The sequence below is a fragment of the Anolis carolinensis genome, chromosome 2 (genome assembly GCF_035594765.1).
Source record: "Anolis carolinensis isolate JA03-04 chromosome 2, rAnoCar3.1.pri, whole genome shotgun sequence".
NCBI classification, from domain to species: Eukaryota; Metazoa; Chordata; class Lepidosauria; order Squamata; family Dactyloidae; genus Anolis; species Anolis carolinensis.
Window position 1 is genome coordinate 302,721,571 of NC_085842.1, and position 15,925 is coordinate 302,737,495.

The 15,925-nt window shown below is 44.2% G+C and overlaps 1 protein-coding gene across 2 annotated transcripts in view; it reads right to left on the reverse strand.

Annotated features, from left to right (window-relative positions):
* egflam (EGF like, fibronectin type III and laminin G domains) overlaps nt 1–13,186 on the reverse strand; it is a 151,006-nt gene extending 137,820 nt beyond the window's left edge. The window contains exon 1 of one of the 2 annotated variants that reach the window (XM_062972471.1): nt 12,749–13,186. In XM_062972471.1, the coding sequence (XP_062828541.1) occupies nt 12,749–12,845 (97 nt within the window). In that variant the 5' untranslated portion in view covers nt 12,846–13,186. The remainder of the gene's footprint in view (nt 1–12,748) is intronic. The other variant, XM_062972472.1, reaches the window with a different exon arrangement.
* Nucleotides 13,187–15,925: the final 2,739 nt, after the last annotated feature.

Sequence of the window (15,925 nt, forward strand, 5' to 3'; positions counted from 1 at the left end):
CTACAAGCATTATTTCAGCCAAATTTTGATTGGTCACACTATCATTAGCTACCTTTTTACCAATTTACATTGAAATAGCAGCAATAACTGGCATAGTGGAAGCGACCAAGTTGATCTACCCACAGCTGGCAGGCAATGCCTAAGGCACGCGTGGGGGGGGGGGGGGTTGACCTGAATTGCAGGTGGAAACTGTGGTGTCTCCCACTGGTTCATCTAATCCAAATCTTGCCAAGGAAACAATGGAACAGGAGCATAGAGTAGAAGCTGTGTCATTGGACTTTATATGAACAAGACTGTTTCTGATGACCAAGTGAAAGCTCAGTTAGTGCAAAATCCACAAACTCCATTGCCATCACGATTTTCTGGGCTAATTTAGCCCAGAAAACAGTGAGACTACAGTCTGGACTGCCCCCTCAAAAGCCCATAACTTTTGAGGGAGCAGTCCAGACAGTGGAAGTAGTGGGTTTATCCCACACCTTCCAAGAAGGCGCAGAATAAACCCACTAACAAATTAATTCACCACAAACCAGCACTTTCCTGGTTTGTGGTGAATTAACTCATGTTTATCTGGGACATCATCTGGACACCCCACTTTTAATTGCAGGAACTCCTGTGTTAAAGGGGCTGTCTAGATGGACCCTAAGATTTCAACCCAAATGGTTCAGCAGATATCCCTAGTTAGCCTACTCATTTCATGTACAAGGTGTGCTCTATAAGTATGGTGTGGTTTGTGGAAGATGTTAGTAGGTAAAGGTGGTAATCAGAAGCTTGGTTGCTAAACCATTAGTGCAATGGGAACATGCAATAGAAGTTTTCAACAGACACCAAAAAAAACAGTACTATCGGAACAACTTATGCTTGGCTGAAAACTTCTTGCTAATTCACAGTGGAAAACATCTTGATGTAACCTGTCATCATGATCAAGGAAATAAGAAGAAAGCAGAATAAAATAAACTTCTGCCAATTGTGGAAACTATTGTCCTTTGTGACCATCAAGAACTGGCTTAAAGAGGGAGCAATGATTGTATTAAATTTTAATGTTTTCAATACCATATTCATTGTCCATACATACAAATGGTGGCTCAAATTTTGACTGGGCCCACACATGTTTAGTCAAAGTAGTTATGGTTGGGCTGCATGCTATGCCTTCAATGTAGAAGTGAAATTTGATTTGAGACAGAGGTCATCATAGATCAGTCACACAAAAGCTCATGTTTAAAAACCACCTTTCGTGTGAAGGAGTAATCTGGAACCTCCAATGATCCTGAATATGTAGAGTGCTTTGCAATCTGCACTTGTTTAGAACCAGAAAGGCAACTTTTAGGTCAAGCCTAGAGAAACAATTCATAGAATCATAGAGTTGGAAGAGACCTCACAGGCCATCCAGTCCAATCCTCTGCAAGAAGCAGGAAAATCTCATTCAAAGAACACCCGACAGATGGTCATCCAGCCTCTGCTTAAAAGCCTCCAAAGAAGGAGCCTCCACCACAGTCCGGGGGAGAAAGTTCCACTGCCGAACAGCGCTCACAGTGAGAAAGTTCTTCCTGATGTTCAGGTGGAATCTCCTTTCCTGTAGTTTGAAGACATTGTTCCATGTCCTAGTCTGCAGGGCAGCAGCAAACAAACTTGCTCCCTCCTCCCTATGACTTCCCCTCACATATTTGTATATGGCTATCATGTCTCCTCTCAGCCTTCTCTTCTGCAGGTTAAACATACCTAGCTCTTTAAGGCGCTCCTCAATTGTCACAAAAATAAAGAAATTCTTAATAAAGCAAATGGTTCCATCAACCTGCCTGTATGTTATTTGTCCCTCACAAACATCCTATGAATCTAAGCAAGCTACAGGATAAGAGGTTGATGTTATTAATAAATATTGTTGTAGAACAACAACATCACCTTCAAAATGTAACTGTGATTTTGCCAAAAGCATCTGATCAGTCACTCAGAATTAAAGATCCTGGACTAAGGATGGGATGAGCAAGCTGCAGCTCACAAGTCACATGCAATCACTGGACCCCACTTTTGTGGAAACTGAATTCTACAATATGCTATTGTTTTTTAATGGCTAATGTTTTGGGCAATTTTTCCCCATGTCACACAGAAAACCGCACAAACAAATGAAAACATGCAACTAAAACCACACAAGCACCTTAGTACTACCTACAAATACCTCCATTCTCTTCTGCAATCCTTAAATGGCAATGGGAAATGACACAATATTACTTTCTGTTGCCGTTTTGAGAGGGAGTGCAGAGGAAAATTGTGATATTTGGGCTTGCTATGATACATGTGGCCTGCAGGAGGATTGGGGGAGGGGATTGGCCCTTAACCCCTTTTGCGGTTGCCAATCCCTGGAGGGTAGAGGACTACTTTGGGGTTAAAGCATACTTCCATCCCAAAGAAGGTCTCTTCAGAGTCAAAGAGACTAAGGACTACATTCCATGACTATGTGATGCCAAAAGTTTGGATCAAAAACAGAAGCACATATTGGCTTAGATATTTTACTGCCAATAACTAAGCTTTAGAAGAAAAATCTGAACCTTCTATAACCTGAACCTTCTATAAAAGGAAAAATGGAAATGCCAGAAAACAACCAAATAATAGTGTTACTCAGAAAGAGACAAAACTGTCTGGGGAATATAAAAAAGTTGGGCTGAGGTCTGAAATTCCCCATCCCTTACTAGACAAACCATTGGTCTGACCCATTAGTATTCTTCTTACAATGCAGGGATTGATTAATCTAATATAGCAAGTGGGAATAATTGTTGTGGTAATCTCTGAGCGGTTAGACTCAATTTAACCCTCTCTGGGGGAGATTCCACCAAAATGCAGCAAAGTAGCAAAAGCAAAAGCTTTCAAATGCAACAGTTACTTACACAGGGTGAACAAAGAGTAGCCTTTCAGCTTAGGATGGCAATCAATTGCAGAGTCTCAGTAAAAGTTCAAAAAGCATTTATTCAGGTAAAAAGAATTCCATTGTAGATAGAAAGGCTTGGGAGCTGTCTAGTCTACTCTAGACTGGTTTCTAAGGAAAAATAAGAAAGGAAAAATAACAAACATAGTTACATCTTACCAGGAGAGACAGCAAGATGCTGTTTGTTAGCTAGAAGAACAAAGGGAGAAGAGTGAACCAAAATTGTTCCAACTTCATGGTCCAGTTTATTGGGGCCATAAAACATTCTGACCAATGAGAAGTTAGTGTCCCTGGAGATTCACATTTCTACTTACTTCAAAGTAAGGGATGTGACGTAAACAGGATGGAGTGAAACACAGTAAAGCCTATCTAGGCATGCTTTGGAAACGGGGAAAGGATTCCCTCAATCATCTGTCTGACTACATTTAGACTTGAGTAGTCCAGGGTGATTCCCAGTAATAATAACTACTGTTACTTAGCAGAATCGTTAACCATAATTGCTTGATTGTCTACTTTCAACTGCTTTGAAGGAGGAATGCCTATCTCTTTGAGTGCTCAAATGCTCTTCATATTACAAATCAATTGCCTTCGAGTACATACTGTAGAATTAGTGGAGTTTTGCACCACTTTAACTGCAGTGGCTCAATGCCATGGGAGTTGTAGTCTTACAAGGTCTTTAGCCTTCTCTGTGAAGTAGACTTGATGCCTGACCAAACTGCAGCTCCTATGATCCCAGTGCATTAGGTCATGATAGCTAAAGTGGTGTCAAACTACATTAATTCTGTGGTGTAGATATAGCCTCCAAACACATTATTCTGTGTGAAAGAAAAAAAAATCATTTGAATGCCTCCAGGCAAGTATCTCAGTTGGTGGCCACCAGTGCCTTTAAATTGTCAAACCATTTCCACCCCCTTCTATCTATTTGCATACCTAACATCCAAAACAGGGTATCCTGAGAAAAAAATGTAAAAAGGGTTTCTGTGCCAAAACGGTCCTGAAATTAATAACTTCACATACAAATGCAGTCATTCAAAGATGAGCAAATATCATCAGAAGGAGAGTATCATCAAATATTTAGAATACCATAATGACAAAAACACTGTTCTGATTTTTTTTAATGCAGAGAAAGTGTTTGATAATATTTCTTGGAATAACTGAAGTACTGGAGAGAATGAACTTTAGTGAACATATTACTTGGGGTAATACAAGGCAGTATACTCAGTTCAAAAAGCCAGATTTTTGGCAAATGGCAATATGACAAAAATGATTGCGAAACCAAAGGGAACGAAACAAGGTTGTCCATTCCTACTTCTGCTCTTTATTTTGGTATTGGAGACTTTACTAAAAATTATCAGATGACAGTATCTGTGGAATGTCCACTTTTGAAGCTTCTTCCTATATACTTAATCTGTACACTATTTGCCAAAAAATTGACCAAGGATACTATTAATCTGACCACTTTTTTATGGGATATGTGAGTTCACAGTCTCAAGGAAAATCCTATTAAAATAGGATCCCTAGATTCCTGAAGTCTGTCTATACATTGCAGCATAAGGTCAGATGCTAAGTTTTGGACATATGGATTTGACTGAGTCATGGCATCAATATCTTCAGCCCCATATCCCCCAATCTGAGTGGTAATGCAGCTCCACGTTCTCAAGCAGAAGTCTTTTCCTTCACTTTCCTGTGGTCTTATACCCACAAAGCCGTGTTATCTACACTGGGTTATAGCCCTTCCCCAAATAAAGACCTGCTGCCTTTCAGTTTGTTTGTTATACGCATGATTTTGTCATTTTAACACAATGTGCAGAAATGCTTTTAATTAGTTATGACAGTTTCCTCCATTAAGAATGGCTTATACGCATCCAAAGTCATTTTCAGCAATTTCAAAGGCTGTCAAAGAGAAAGCAGAAAATTTGCATCCTGTTTACTGAAAGACAATGAAGGCAAAACAACAAGCTGTAGATCTCAAGTTATAAAAGAGTACAGTTGAAGAGTTCTTAACTCTGAGAAGCTATGGAGCAAGTTATATAGGGGAGCTCTTCTCTAAGAGGAGATCAGAGGATTCCCTCAGCACCAGTGTGGGGCAATTGCAGCCTCTCAGATATTATTGGACTATATAATAATAATAATAATAATAATAATAATAATAATAATAATAATAATAAAACTTTATTTGTATTCCGCCCTATCTCCCAAAGGGGACTCAGGGCAGATTCCAACACACAATGGCAAACATTCAATGCCTCCGTAAACAAACAAATACTAACATAAAATCCCAGAGAAACCCTGCATATGAAAATAACATTAAAACCTAACATCAGATTAGGTTGCATTCTCTCTTAGCACTGTCCATGCTGTTGTGCTAGAAGTCCCATCATCCCTGATGTGAGCTGGATTCTAACATGAACTGGAATGTCACAAGTTGAATGAATATAAGAGAGTGGTCACAAATCTGGAAAGTCTAGTAGTCTCACTGTCCAACAACAACATGCCCAGCGGCCACATCAATCCATCACCCAGACATAAAACATGTTAAATAATGGGCTCTCCTTATATACCAATGTACACATGGAGGGCACCACTATGCTGCAGGCAAACCTGGTCTAATAAAGATAATCTCTCAGTTGAAGGAGTTCTGGATGTGTACAATGGGACATCCAACAAAGCTCCTCATACAGAAATATACAGAAAGAAGGCTAACTTGTATAGTTCTTTGACTGCATGAGGATGAGGATTGATTGAATCCCCATACAGAAAAATTCAGTGAGGGAACATCTCTATATAGCTCAATGCAGCTGAACTTGATTCTCCAGTTCTTTTCTTCATCTGATCCAAAAGTGGAATCTGCATGACTAACTGGGACAGTTCTTGAGATGTTCAGTCTTTCCAATTGCAGTTGATCCACATTAGTGGGCCAGTGAATCATAGAATCGTAGAGTTGGAAGAGACTTCACGGACCATCCAATCCAACCCTCTGCAAGAAGCAGGAAAATCTCATTCAAGGCACCCCAGACAGATGGCCATCCAGCCTCTGCTTAAAAGCCTCCAAAGAAGGAGCCTCCACCACAGTCCGGGGCAGAGAGTTCCACTACCGAACAGCTCTCACAGTGAGGAAATTCTTCCTGATGTTCAGGTGGAATCTCCTTTCCTGTAGTTTGAAGCCATTGTTCCACGTCCTAGTCTGCAGGGCAGCAGAAAACAAGCTTGCTCCCTCCTCCCTATGACTTCCCCTCACATATTTGTATATGGCTATCATGTCTCCTCTCAGCCTTCTCTTCTGCAGGCTAAACATGCCCAGCTATCTAAGCCACTCCTCATAGGGTTTGTTCTCCAGACCCTTGATCATTTAGTCGCCCTCCTCTGGACACTTTCCAGCTTATCAACATCTCCCTTCAACTGTGGTACCCAGAATTGGACACAGTATTCCAGGTGTGATCTGACCAAGGCAGAATAGAGGGGTAGCATGACTTCCCTGGATCTAGACGATATACTCCTATTTATGCAGGTCAAAATCCCATTGGCTTTTTTCACCACTGCGTAACATTGTAGGCTTATGTTTAACTTGTTATCCACAAGGACTCCGAGATCTTTTTCACACGTACTGCTGTCGAGCCAGGCATCATCCCCCATTCTGTATCTTTGCATTTCATTTTTTTCTGCCTAAGTGAAGTATCTTGCATTTGTCCCTGCTGAACTTCCATTTGTTAGTTTTGGCCCATCTCTAATCTGTTAAGATGGTTTTGAATTCTGCTCCTGTCTTCTGGAGTGTTGGCTATCCCTCCCAGTTTGGTGTCGTCTGCAAACTTGATGATCATGCCTTCTAACCCTTCGTCTAAGTCATTAATATATTGAACAGAACCGGGGCCAGGACGGAACCCTGTGGCACTCCACTCGTCACTTCTTTCCAAGATGAAGGCGACGAATTGGTGAGCACCTTTTGGGTTCGTTCGCTTAACCAATTACAGATCCACCTAACTGTAGTTTTGCCTAGCCCACATTTGACTGGCTTGTTTACGAGAAGGTCATGGGGGACCTTGTCGAAAGCATTATTGAAATCCAGATAGACTACATCCACGGTATTCCCCGCATCTACCCAGCTTGTAACTCTATCAAAAAAAGAGATCAGATTAGTCTGGCATTACTTGTTTTTGGTAAATCCATGTTGACTTTTAGCAATGACCGCATTTGTTTCTAGGTGTTTGCAGACCACTTCCTTAATGATCTTTTCCAGAATCTTGACTGGTATTGACGTGAGGCTGACTGGATGGTAATTGTTTGGGTCGTTCTTTTTTCCCTTCTTGAAGATAGGGACCACATTCGCCCTGCTCCATTCTGCTGGGACTTCTCCCATTCTCCAAGAACTCTCAAAAATGATTGCTAGTGGTTCCGAAATAACTTCCACTAATTCCTTCAATACTCTTGGGTGTAGTTGATCCGGCCCTGAATCCACTCTGGGATGTAGTCTAACTGAACATATAAGTTGCTAAGCCTGGGATAGCTCCCTCAAAATTCAAATGGATACCTGGAGCTCATTCATCTGCCTGATGATATGAAAGCCCCTATGTGCCAAGTGGATCTCTCCCAGAGTACACATGTACACATGTAGAATTAATGTAGTTTGATATCACTTTCAATGCCATGGCTCAATGATACAGATTTATAGGAGTTGGAGTTTATTAAGGCACCAGCACTCTTTGGCAGAGAAGGCTAAAGACCTTGTAAAATTACAACTCAGATGAGTCTATGGTAGTAAAAGTGGTGGCAAACTGTTATAGCTGCAGATGCAGATGAGGTCTAGCTCAGATCATTTATGTTTCCTCTTACACCGGGTTTAGAGACCTTCCCAACCGTTGCACCCAACTGGCAGGCTTTTCTCCCAGCTGAACAATCCACATTTCTAAAACCTCTACAGAATGATCTGTTCATATTTATATTTGCCTAATCAGCTTTTCCACTGGCGTTTGCAGAAAGAGGCACTGATTGGCTAATTCCACTAGCCGAGTCAGGAGGCCCTATCCAATTAACATGCTGACACTTGGTACAATTAGACAACAGGGAACCTGAATGCCCCAGCATACACACACTTCAGCGATCATGTCTGAAATGAATGAAACAGAATAAGGGGCATCTCTCCCCAAAGATCAAGTTACGCATCAACCCGCAAGTATGAAAACAAATTAGGATAAGAGTTGTATAATGAGGCTCCCAGACAAGAGGAAAAGTTAATTTTCAAATGGAGTATCATGACCCACTAAAATATTTATTCCCCATAAGAGAAAAGTTAGTAATATGCTCTGAACATCAATTACTTCCCTTGCTCTCAGTAAATTACGGGAGAAAACTCCAAAGAACTTTGACTACTGCCCGCTTGCTCTGAAACCCAGACACACACTACTTAGAAAGAGATGTAGGGACGTAAAAGTGCTGCTGAGTGATGGATTAAGTTCCATTACTTCATTTTCTAGGTTGTCACCATGCATTAGAAAGAGAGCCTTCCACTTCTGGCTGGTAGGCTTCCTATACCTTTAGCAACTGACATCAGATCAGCAGTCAACAAGTCCAGCTTTGCTCAGCTTGAGGATGCAGGGAGGAGAAATTGTACTTGTTGAATTTCTGCCTTATTATTAGCAGAGGGGGTATTATTTCTTTTTTTAAATTATGTGAATCTCTCTTTCTAACCAAACCAAATCTGGAAGATGACTTTCTCACTTGTTCACACTGAACTTAAGGTCTATTTTTTCCCAGCATTCATATAAATCATTGCAATCATGAGCCACAAAGCTAATGTCTTTTTAAAAATGTGATGCTAATCAAGAGGAAGGCAAAGCAAAGTTGTATGTGTTGTTGAAGGCTTTCATGGCTGGAATCACTGGGTTGCTGTGAGTTTTCCGGGCTGTATGGCCATGTTCCAGAAGCATTCTCTTCTGATTTAAAAAAAAACTCTAAAATCAGAACAGTAAATAAAGACCAACATTCAGAAAACAGAAGAATTCCAGGCAAGAAACAATCAGGGTCAGCTAACACCTCCCAACAAAGGATTCCCTCTGGCAAGAAGCAGCCAGGCGTTGAATCTGCAAGGGCATTCAATGCTAATCAAGGTGACCAATTGCAACACTCACACCTGCCTCAAACAGGCAAGAGTTCTTACTCCCACCCTGGACATTCCACAGATATACAGTAGAGTCTCACTTATCCAACGTTCTGGATTATCCAAGGCATTTTTTTAGTCAATGTTTTCAATACATCATGATATTTTGGTGCTAAATTCGTAAATACAGTAATTACTACATAGCATTACTGCGTATTGAACTACTTTTTCTGTCAAATTTGTTGTATAACAAGATGTTTTGGTGCTTAATTTGTAAAATCATAACCTAATTTGATGTTTAATAGGCTTTTCCTTAATCTCTCCTTATTATCCAACATATTCGCTTATCCAACATTCTGCCGGCCCATTTATGTTGGATAAGTGAGACTCTACCCACTTGCCTAGTTTCCAACAGACCTCACAACCGCTGAGGATGTCTGCCATACATGTAGGTGAAACGTCAGGAGAGAATGCTGCTGGAACATGACCATACAGCCCAGAAAACTCACAGCAACCCGGCAGTGTTTTAATTAAAACCATACATGGGCTGGGATGAAAGCTAAGGATGAACCAAGGAAGAGACAAGTTTTTGGGAGAAAGAAAGAGGACTGAAAGAAATACATAAAACTTCCTGCAGTTTGTCTTCTCTCCCTTTTAATTTCTTCTGTGCCTATTAAAACTGCACCCGGGGGAACTTGGAGAGAGTCAAGAGACATCATATTGTTCTTTCATTTTTTTCACGACAGGAAACGAGTAGCTATTTGGACAATATGGCTCAAATATTTCTGGCTTTTTTTTTTCTTTTCTTTTTTTTGCCAAGCGCCCAAGTAATTGAGATCACATGGAATCTGTCTGTGAACTCTCCACACTTCTTTTGAACGCGAGAGATGGAAAAGGAAAAGGAAACGCAAACAGTGGAGTCCACCCAGGCACACCGATGGAGCTTTTACGCAGCAGGGTTGTGGGGACGAGAGGATGGAAAGAAACTGCGCCTCCGGCTTAGAAGGGCGAGTGGGGAGTAAGCGTGCGAAAAGCAGGGATTTAAGCCCGTCTCGCTCAAACGCGTGTCCGTCCGTTCCCGCGTTACGTGAAGAAAAGGATTTTAATTCTTCAAAAAACATGCTTGAACTTTTTTCACCCACGCCCCTTTTCCCCTGAAAAGCCACATGGACCATGAATACATCCACACTGTTGAATTAATGCAGCTGGACACCACTTTAACTACCATGGCTCAGTGCTATGGAATCGCGGGATTTCTAGTTTGGTGAGGCACCTGAATTCTTTGGCAGAGAAGGCTAAAGATTGTCGAAGGCTTTCATGACCGGAATCGCTTGGGTTGCTGTGAGTTTTCCAGGCTGTATGGCTATTCTTTCCTGACGCTTCGCCAGCATCTCTGGCAGGAATCCTCAGAGGTTGTGAGGTCTCTTGGAATCTATGCAAGTGGGGTTTATATATCTGTGGAATGTCCAGGGTGGGAGAAAGAACTCCTCTCTGGGTTGTTGTGAGTTTCCCGGGCGGTATGGCCATATTCCAGAAGCATTCTCTCCTGACGGTTTGCCCACATCTATGGCAAGCATTCTCAGAGGTTGTGAGGTATATTCACACTGGCCTTCAAAAGACAAGAGTTCTTTCTCCCATCCTGGACCTTCCCTAGTTTTATAAACCCTCCTTGCTTTGATTTTCCAATATACCTAACTTCTAGATGTGAGCGAAACATCAGGAGAGAATGCTTCTGGAACATGGCCATACAGCCCGAAGAACTCACAACAACCCTGTGATTTCAGTCATGAAAGCCTTCAACAACTCTTGTCTGTTTCAGGCAGGTGTGAATATTTCCGTTGGCCAACTTGATTAGCATTTCAGCTTTAAGGTCTGGTTGATACTTGCCTGGGGAATTTTTTGTTGGAAGGTGTTAGCTGGCCCTGATTGATTCATGTCTGGAATTCCACTGTTTTCTGAGTAGTGTTAGTTATTTTCTGTCCTGATATTAGAGTTCTTTTATCAACCTGGAGACAACATATTATTTGAGAACACAGAAATGCTGGACCACTCCATCAACCACCATGTCAGACTACACAGAGAAGCCACTGAAATCCACAAGCATGTGGACAATTTCAACAGAAAGGAGGAAACCATGAAAATGAACAAACTCTGGTTTACTGTGAGTCTTTCGGGCTGTATGGCCAGGTTCCAGAAGTTTTCTCTCCTGACATTTAGCCCACATCTGTGACAGGCATCCTTGGAGGTTGTGAGGTATGTTGGAAACTAGGCAAGGGAGGTTTATATATCTGTGTACGGTCCAGGGTGGGAGAAAGAACTCTTGCCTGTTGGAGACAGGTGTGGAAGTTGTAATTAATCACCTTGATTAGCATTTGAACAAAATGTGGCTAAAAGTATTTTAAAACTCTAAAGCCAGGACAGTAAACAAAGAACACCACTCAAAAAACTAAAAAAAAGAAAAAAAGAAAGAAAGAAAATCCAGACATGACTCAATCAGGGCCAGCTAATCATCTCCCAACAATGAAGTTCCCCAGCGGGAAGCAGGCAAACTTTGAAGCTGCAAGGCTAACAGACATGAATCAATCAGGGGCAGCTAATGACTCTGAACAAAGGATTCCTCCAAGCCAAATGTGAGGCTGGGAAGGCCATTTAATGCTAACAAGGTGATTAATTACAACATGGAGCCCCCAGTGGCGTAGTGGATAAAAGCCTTGTGACTTGAAGTTTGGGTTGCTGACCTGAAGGCTGCCAGGTTTGAATCCAACCCTGGGACAGTGTGGATGAGCTCCCTCTATCAGCTCCAGCTCCATGCGGGGACATGAGAGAAGCCTCCCACAAGGATGGTAAAAATATCAGGGTGTCCGCTGGGCAACATCCATGCAGACGGCCAATTCTCTCACACCAGAAGCGACTTGCAGTTTCTCAAGTCACTCCTGACACGAATTTTTTTTTTACAACATTCACACTGGCCTCCAACAGACAAGAATTCTTTCCCCCCACCCAGGAACTTCCACAGATATATAAACCTTCCTTGCTTAGTTTCTCCATACCTCACAACCTCTGAGGATGCCTGCCATAGATATGGGCGAAACGTCAGGAGAGAACACTTCTGGAACATGGCCATACAGCCCGGAAAACACACAACAACCCTGTGATTCTGGCCATGAAAGCCTTCGACAACACATTGCAGGGCTTTTCAGTGCTAATCAAGGTGATCAATTACAACAGTCACACTTGCCTGGACATTATTCCATAGATAGATAAACCCCACTTGACTAGTTTCCAACATATCTCACAACCTCTAAGGACGCCTGGCATAGGTGCAGGCGAAACGTCAGGAGAGAATGCTTCTGGAAGATGGCCAGACAGCCCGGAAAACTCACAGACGCCTGGCCTGAGAAGGTTGGCCTGTATGGCCCTTGTGGTCTTCTATGGAAACTATACCCTAGGATAGCATTGAGCCTTGAAAGTGGTGCCAATCTGGAGTCATTCTACAGTATAGATCAGGCATGGGCAAACTTGGGCCTTCCAGGTGTTTGGGCTTCAACTCCTGCCATTCCTAACAGCCTCAGGCCCTTTCCTTTCCGCTTAAGCGGCTGAGGGGGAAAAGGAAGGGGCCTGAGGCTGTTAGGAATGGCAGGAGTTGAAGCCCAAAACCCCTGGAAGGCCCAAGTTTGCCCAGGCCTGGTATAGATCCGCCCGGCTGCAACTTTGGACCTCTTTCCACAGAGAAAGCGACTTACCTTGCCTCCTTGGGATGGTCCTCCGGTTCGCCGCCGAGGGTCCGAGGGAGCAAACCAGCAGGAGCAAAGCCAAGGCCGGGCAGCCCTGTACATCCATCGCCCTTCTCCCCACCCGGAATGGGACTCCCACGCCAAGCCAAACTTTGCCCAAGTGGAGTCGGGGAGCGCGTCTGCACCCGAAGGAAGGGAGAGAAACACCCGAGACCTTCTCCAGAGCCGGGAAATTGCCAGCGTCGTGGGAAGGCTGCGCGTCTGGAAGCTGCAGAAGCCAGACGTTACGAAGTGGGAGCGAGGAGAAGGGTGTTTTTTTTTTTCCTTTCCACGCAACAGGGCGGAGACCTGGGATGGGATTAAAGCGAAGCCGCCGTCAGTCCCGGCGCGCAATGAGGAGCCGCCTCCAAGTGTCTTTACCCTCCTCCGTTTCCTTGGGGTCTGGATCCTCCAAGAAAGAGCCGGCAAAGCAGGCAAACCCCGGCAAAGCGAATCAGAGACGCCCCCGTGCGGACAGCCCTCCTCCTCCTCCTCCCTCGCTTTAGGCAACTCCATCCATTCCAGGTAAACTTGGGAAGAGTGTCGCTGGGTGCATCTACATCCGTGGTTTTCAAATTCTGCTTTGGAAATCAGCTCTCAGCATCCCTGATCAATTATGACAGTATGGTTTGCAATTGTTTTAATTGTACAGTAGAGTCTCACTTATCCAACATAAACGGGCTGGCAGAATGTTGGATAAGTGAATATGTTGGATAATAAGGAGGGATTAAGGAAAAGCCTATTAAACATCAAATTAGGTTATGATTTTACAAATGAAGCACCAAAACATCATGTTAGACAACAAATTTGACAGAAAAAGTAGTTCAATACGCAGTAATGCTATGTAGTAATTTGTGATGACCCATGGGCCTTGTAGTCCTGCTCAGGACATTGTAATTCCTGATGAAGATGAAAACTTGGGTTTTTTACCTTCCCAGTCTGAACTGGATTCCTCTCTGCCAGATCTTTCCCAGGCAGATCTGGGAACCTTGCACCTGCAAGAAAGTTGTCTCCCAGAAGTATGTCAAACAAGCCCAGAGCCTACTTCTCCCGTATTCTTGCGCCGGGAGTTTTGTAAACAACAGAGAAGTTTGGATTCAGCTTCGCGCAGGAGTGCGAGGATTGCAGCTAAGAATGTGGCCAATTAAGACTGCTTCTCGTGAGAATCTTTGGGGAGTCTCACATCTGGTCTCAGAGTTAGCTTTCGGTTCTGATTCCCAGAGAACTGCTTCGGCGGGAAGCTAGACTCTATTTAGGTGTTTTACCCGCGTAGTAACTTCGCGGAGTCAATTCGTCAGCCTACGGAGCGAGTTGTGTCTGGACAGCGCGCTCCGGTTCAAGCCTCGCTCCTGCTCAAGCCTTGCCTTGCTATCCAGCCTTCGCCTTGCTTCCCAGCCTTTGTTTATCTACGGACTTTGCCTTGTTTCCCAGGATCAATCCTTGCCTTGTTCCACGGATTTATCAAGTTATTCCACGGACCTTGTTCTTGTTCTTAGTTACCTTGTTCCACGTTCAAGCCTTGTTTCAAGTATCAAGTTATTTCCTAGCCTCGCTCAAGTTTCATGGACTAAAGGACCTTGTCATCTCCCCTCACTTTGCTTGGCAAAGTGAGTGTTTCGGTTATTGGATTACAACTTTGGACCTTAATATTTCTTATTGGACATTGCTTTTTTGGACTAATTCTGACCTTTCCTGGAAGGTCTAATTCTGGACTATTTTCTACACTTGTTTTTATTAACTTTATATATTCCTACAATAAAGATATTAGATAGATTCTGGCCTCTGTGTATGGTTATTGGTGCTCTGCAGCCTGGGTCGTGACAGTTTGACTCCGCCACCCTAAGCACCAATTAACCTCGGCCAGAATGTCTACCGGAACCGTACCTGGGCCGAGCGGCCAGCCGATTACCTACACCATCGACAAGGAAGAGGTGGACCGAATCCGTGATAAGCTCAATGCACAGGATGGAGAAATAAGGGGTTTGAAGGAACGCGGAGTTCGTCTTCCGGCCATGGCGTTGCCAACCAAGTTTACTGGAGAAGCTTCTAAGGTTCATGTCTTCCGTCGCCAATGTCAAGCTTATCTGGAGGCCCGTGCTGCCGAGTTTCCCCAAGAAGACATCAAAGTGGCATGGGTTTACAGTCTTCTAGACGGGCCAGCGGCCAGCTGGGCGACGGCACTGTTCGACCAAGCCTCTCCACACCTAAGATCAGCGCAACACTTCTTGGACCACCTCAAGGAGACTTGGGGAATCGAGGACAATTTGGAGGCAGCCGGTCACAAACTCCGTCGCCTTTTCCAAGGAGACAGACCTATGTCTCAGTATATAGCCGAGTTCCGAGTGCTGGCCCACAACACCGGCTGGAACGATGTAGCCCTCAGGGGACAATTCCGGGAGGGTCTCAACATTGAAATGCTGGAAGAAATCTCCAAGGTGGATCCTCCCCAGACCCTCGAGGCACTCATTGATCAATGTTTACGGGCTGAAGTCATGATTGCCAACAGGAAACAGTGGGTTCGAGGCCAGGGCAGTAGAGCCGGGGCAAAACCCCCCGCTCCCGCCAGCGTTCAGCCACGTCCGGTGTGGAGACCCCCACCGCCAACCCCATACCCCAGAGGAGGCGAGGAGGTGCCGATGCAGTTGGGCAATGTGCGTCCCAGACTAGATGCCGCCGAGAAGGCCCGTCGTCAACGCTTAAACCTCTGCTGGTACTGCGGGAACGGGGGCCACTTCGCCAGAGAGTGCCCAGCCAAAGGAAAGCCTGCCGCCCGTCTTGCGGCGGCGTCCTCCACGGAGACGAAGGCGTCTGAGCCGACTGGCACACAGCCGGCGGGGGAAGCCAACGACCGGGTGTAGAGGGGCTCGCCAACCCGGTCAAAAAATCCATCCAAGAGCCGCCAACCGGGGTCCTGTTCCTTCTCGTGGTCACATTATGGTCAGCAAAAAGGGGACCCGTCATGATCCACGCCATGATAGACTCTGGAGCTACCAACAATTTCATCGATAGAGAGTATGCCGACTCTCTGGGATTACAATATCATGATTTCAAGAATGCCCGTGTGGTGCAAGCCATAGACGGCCGTCCCCTCAAGACGGGCCCCGTAAGTCAGTGGTCGGAACCCACCAGGATGTGGATAAGGGAACA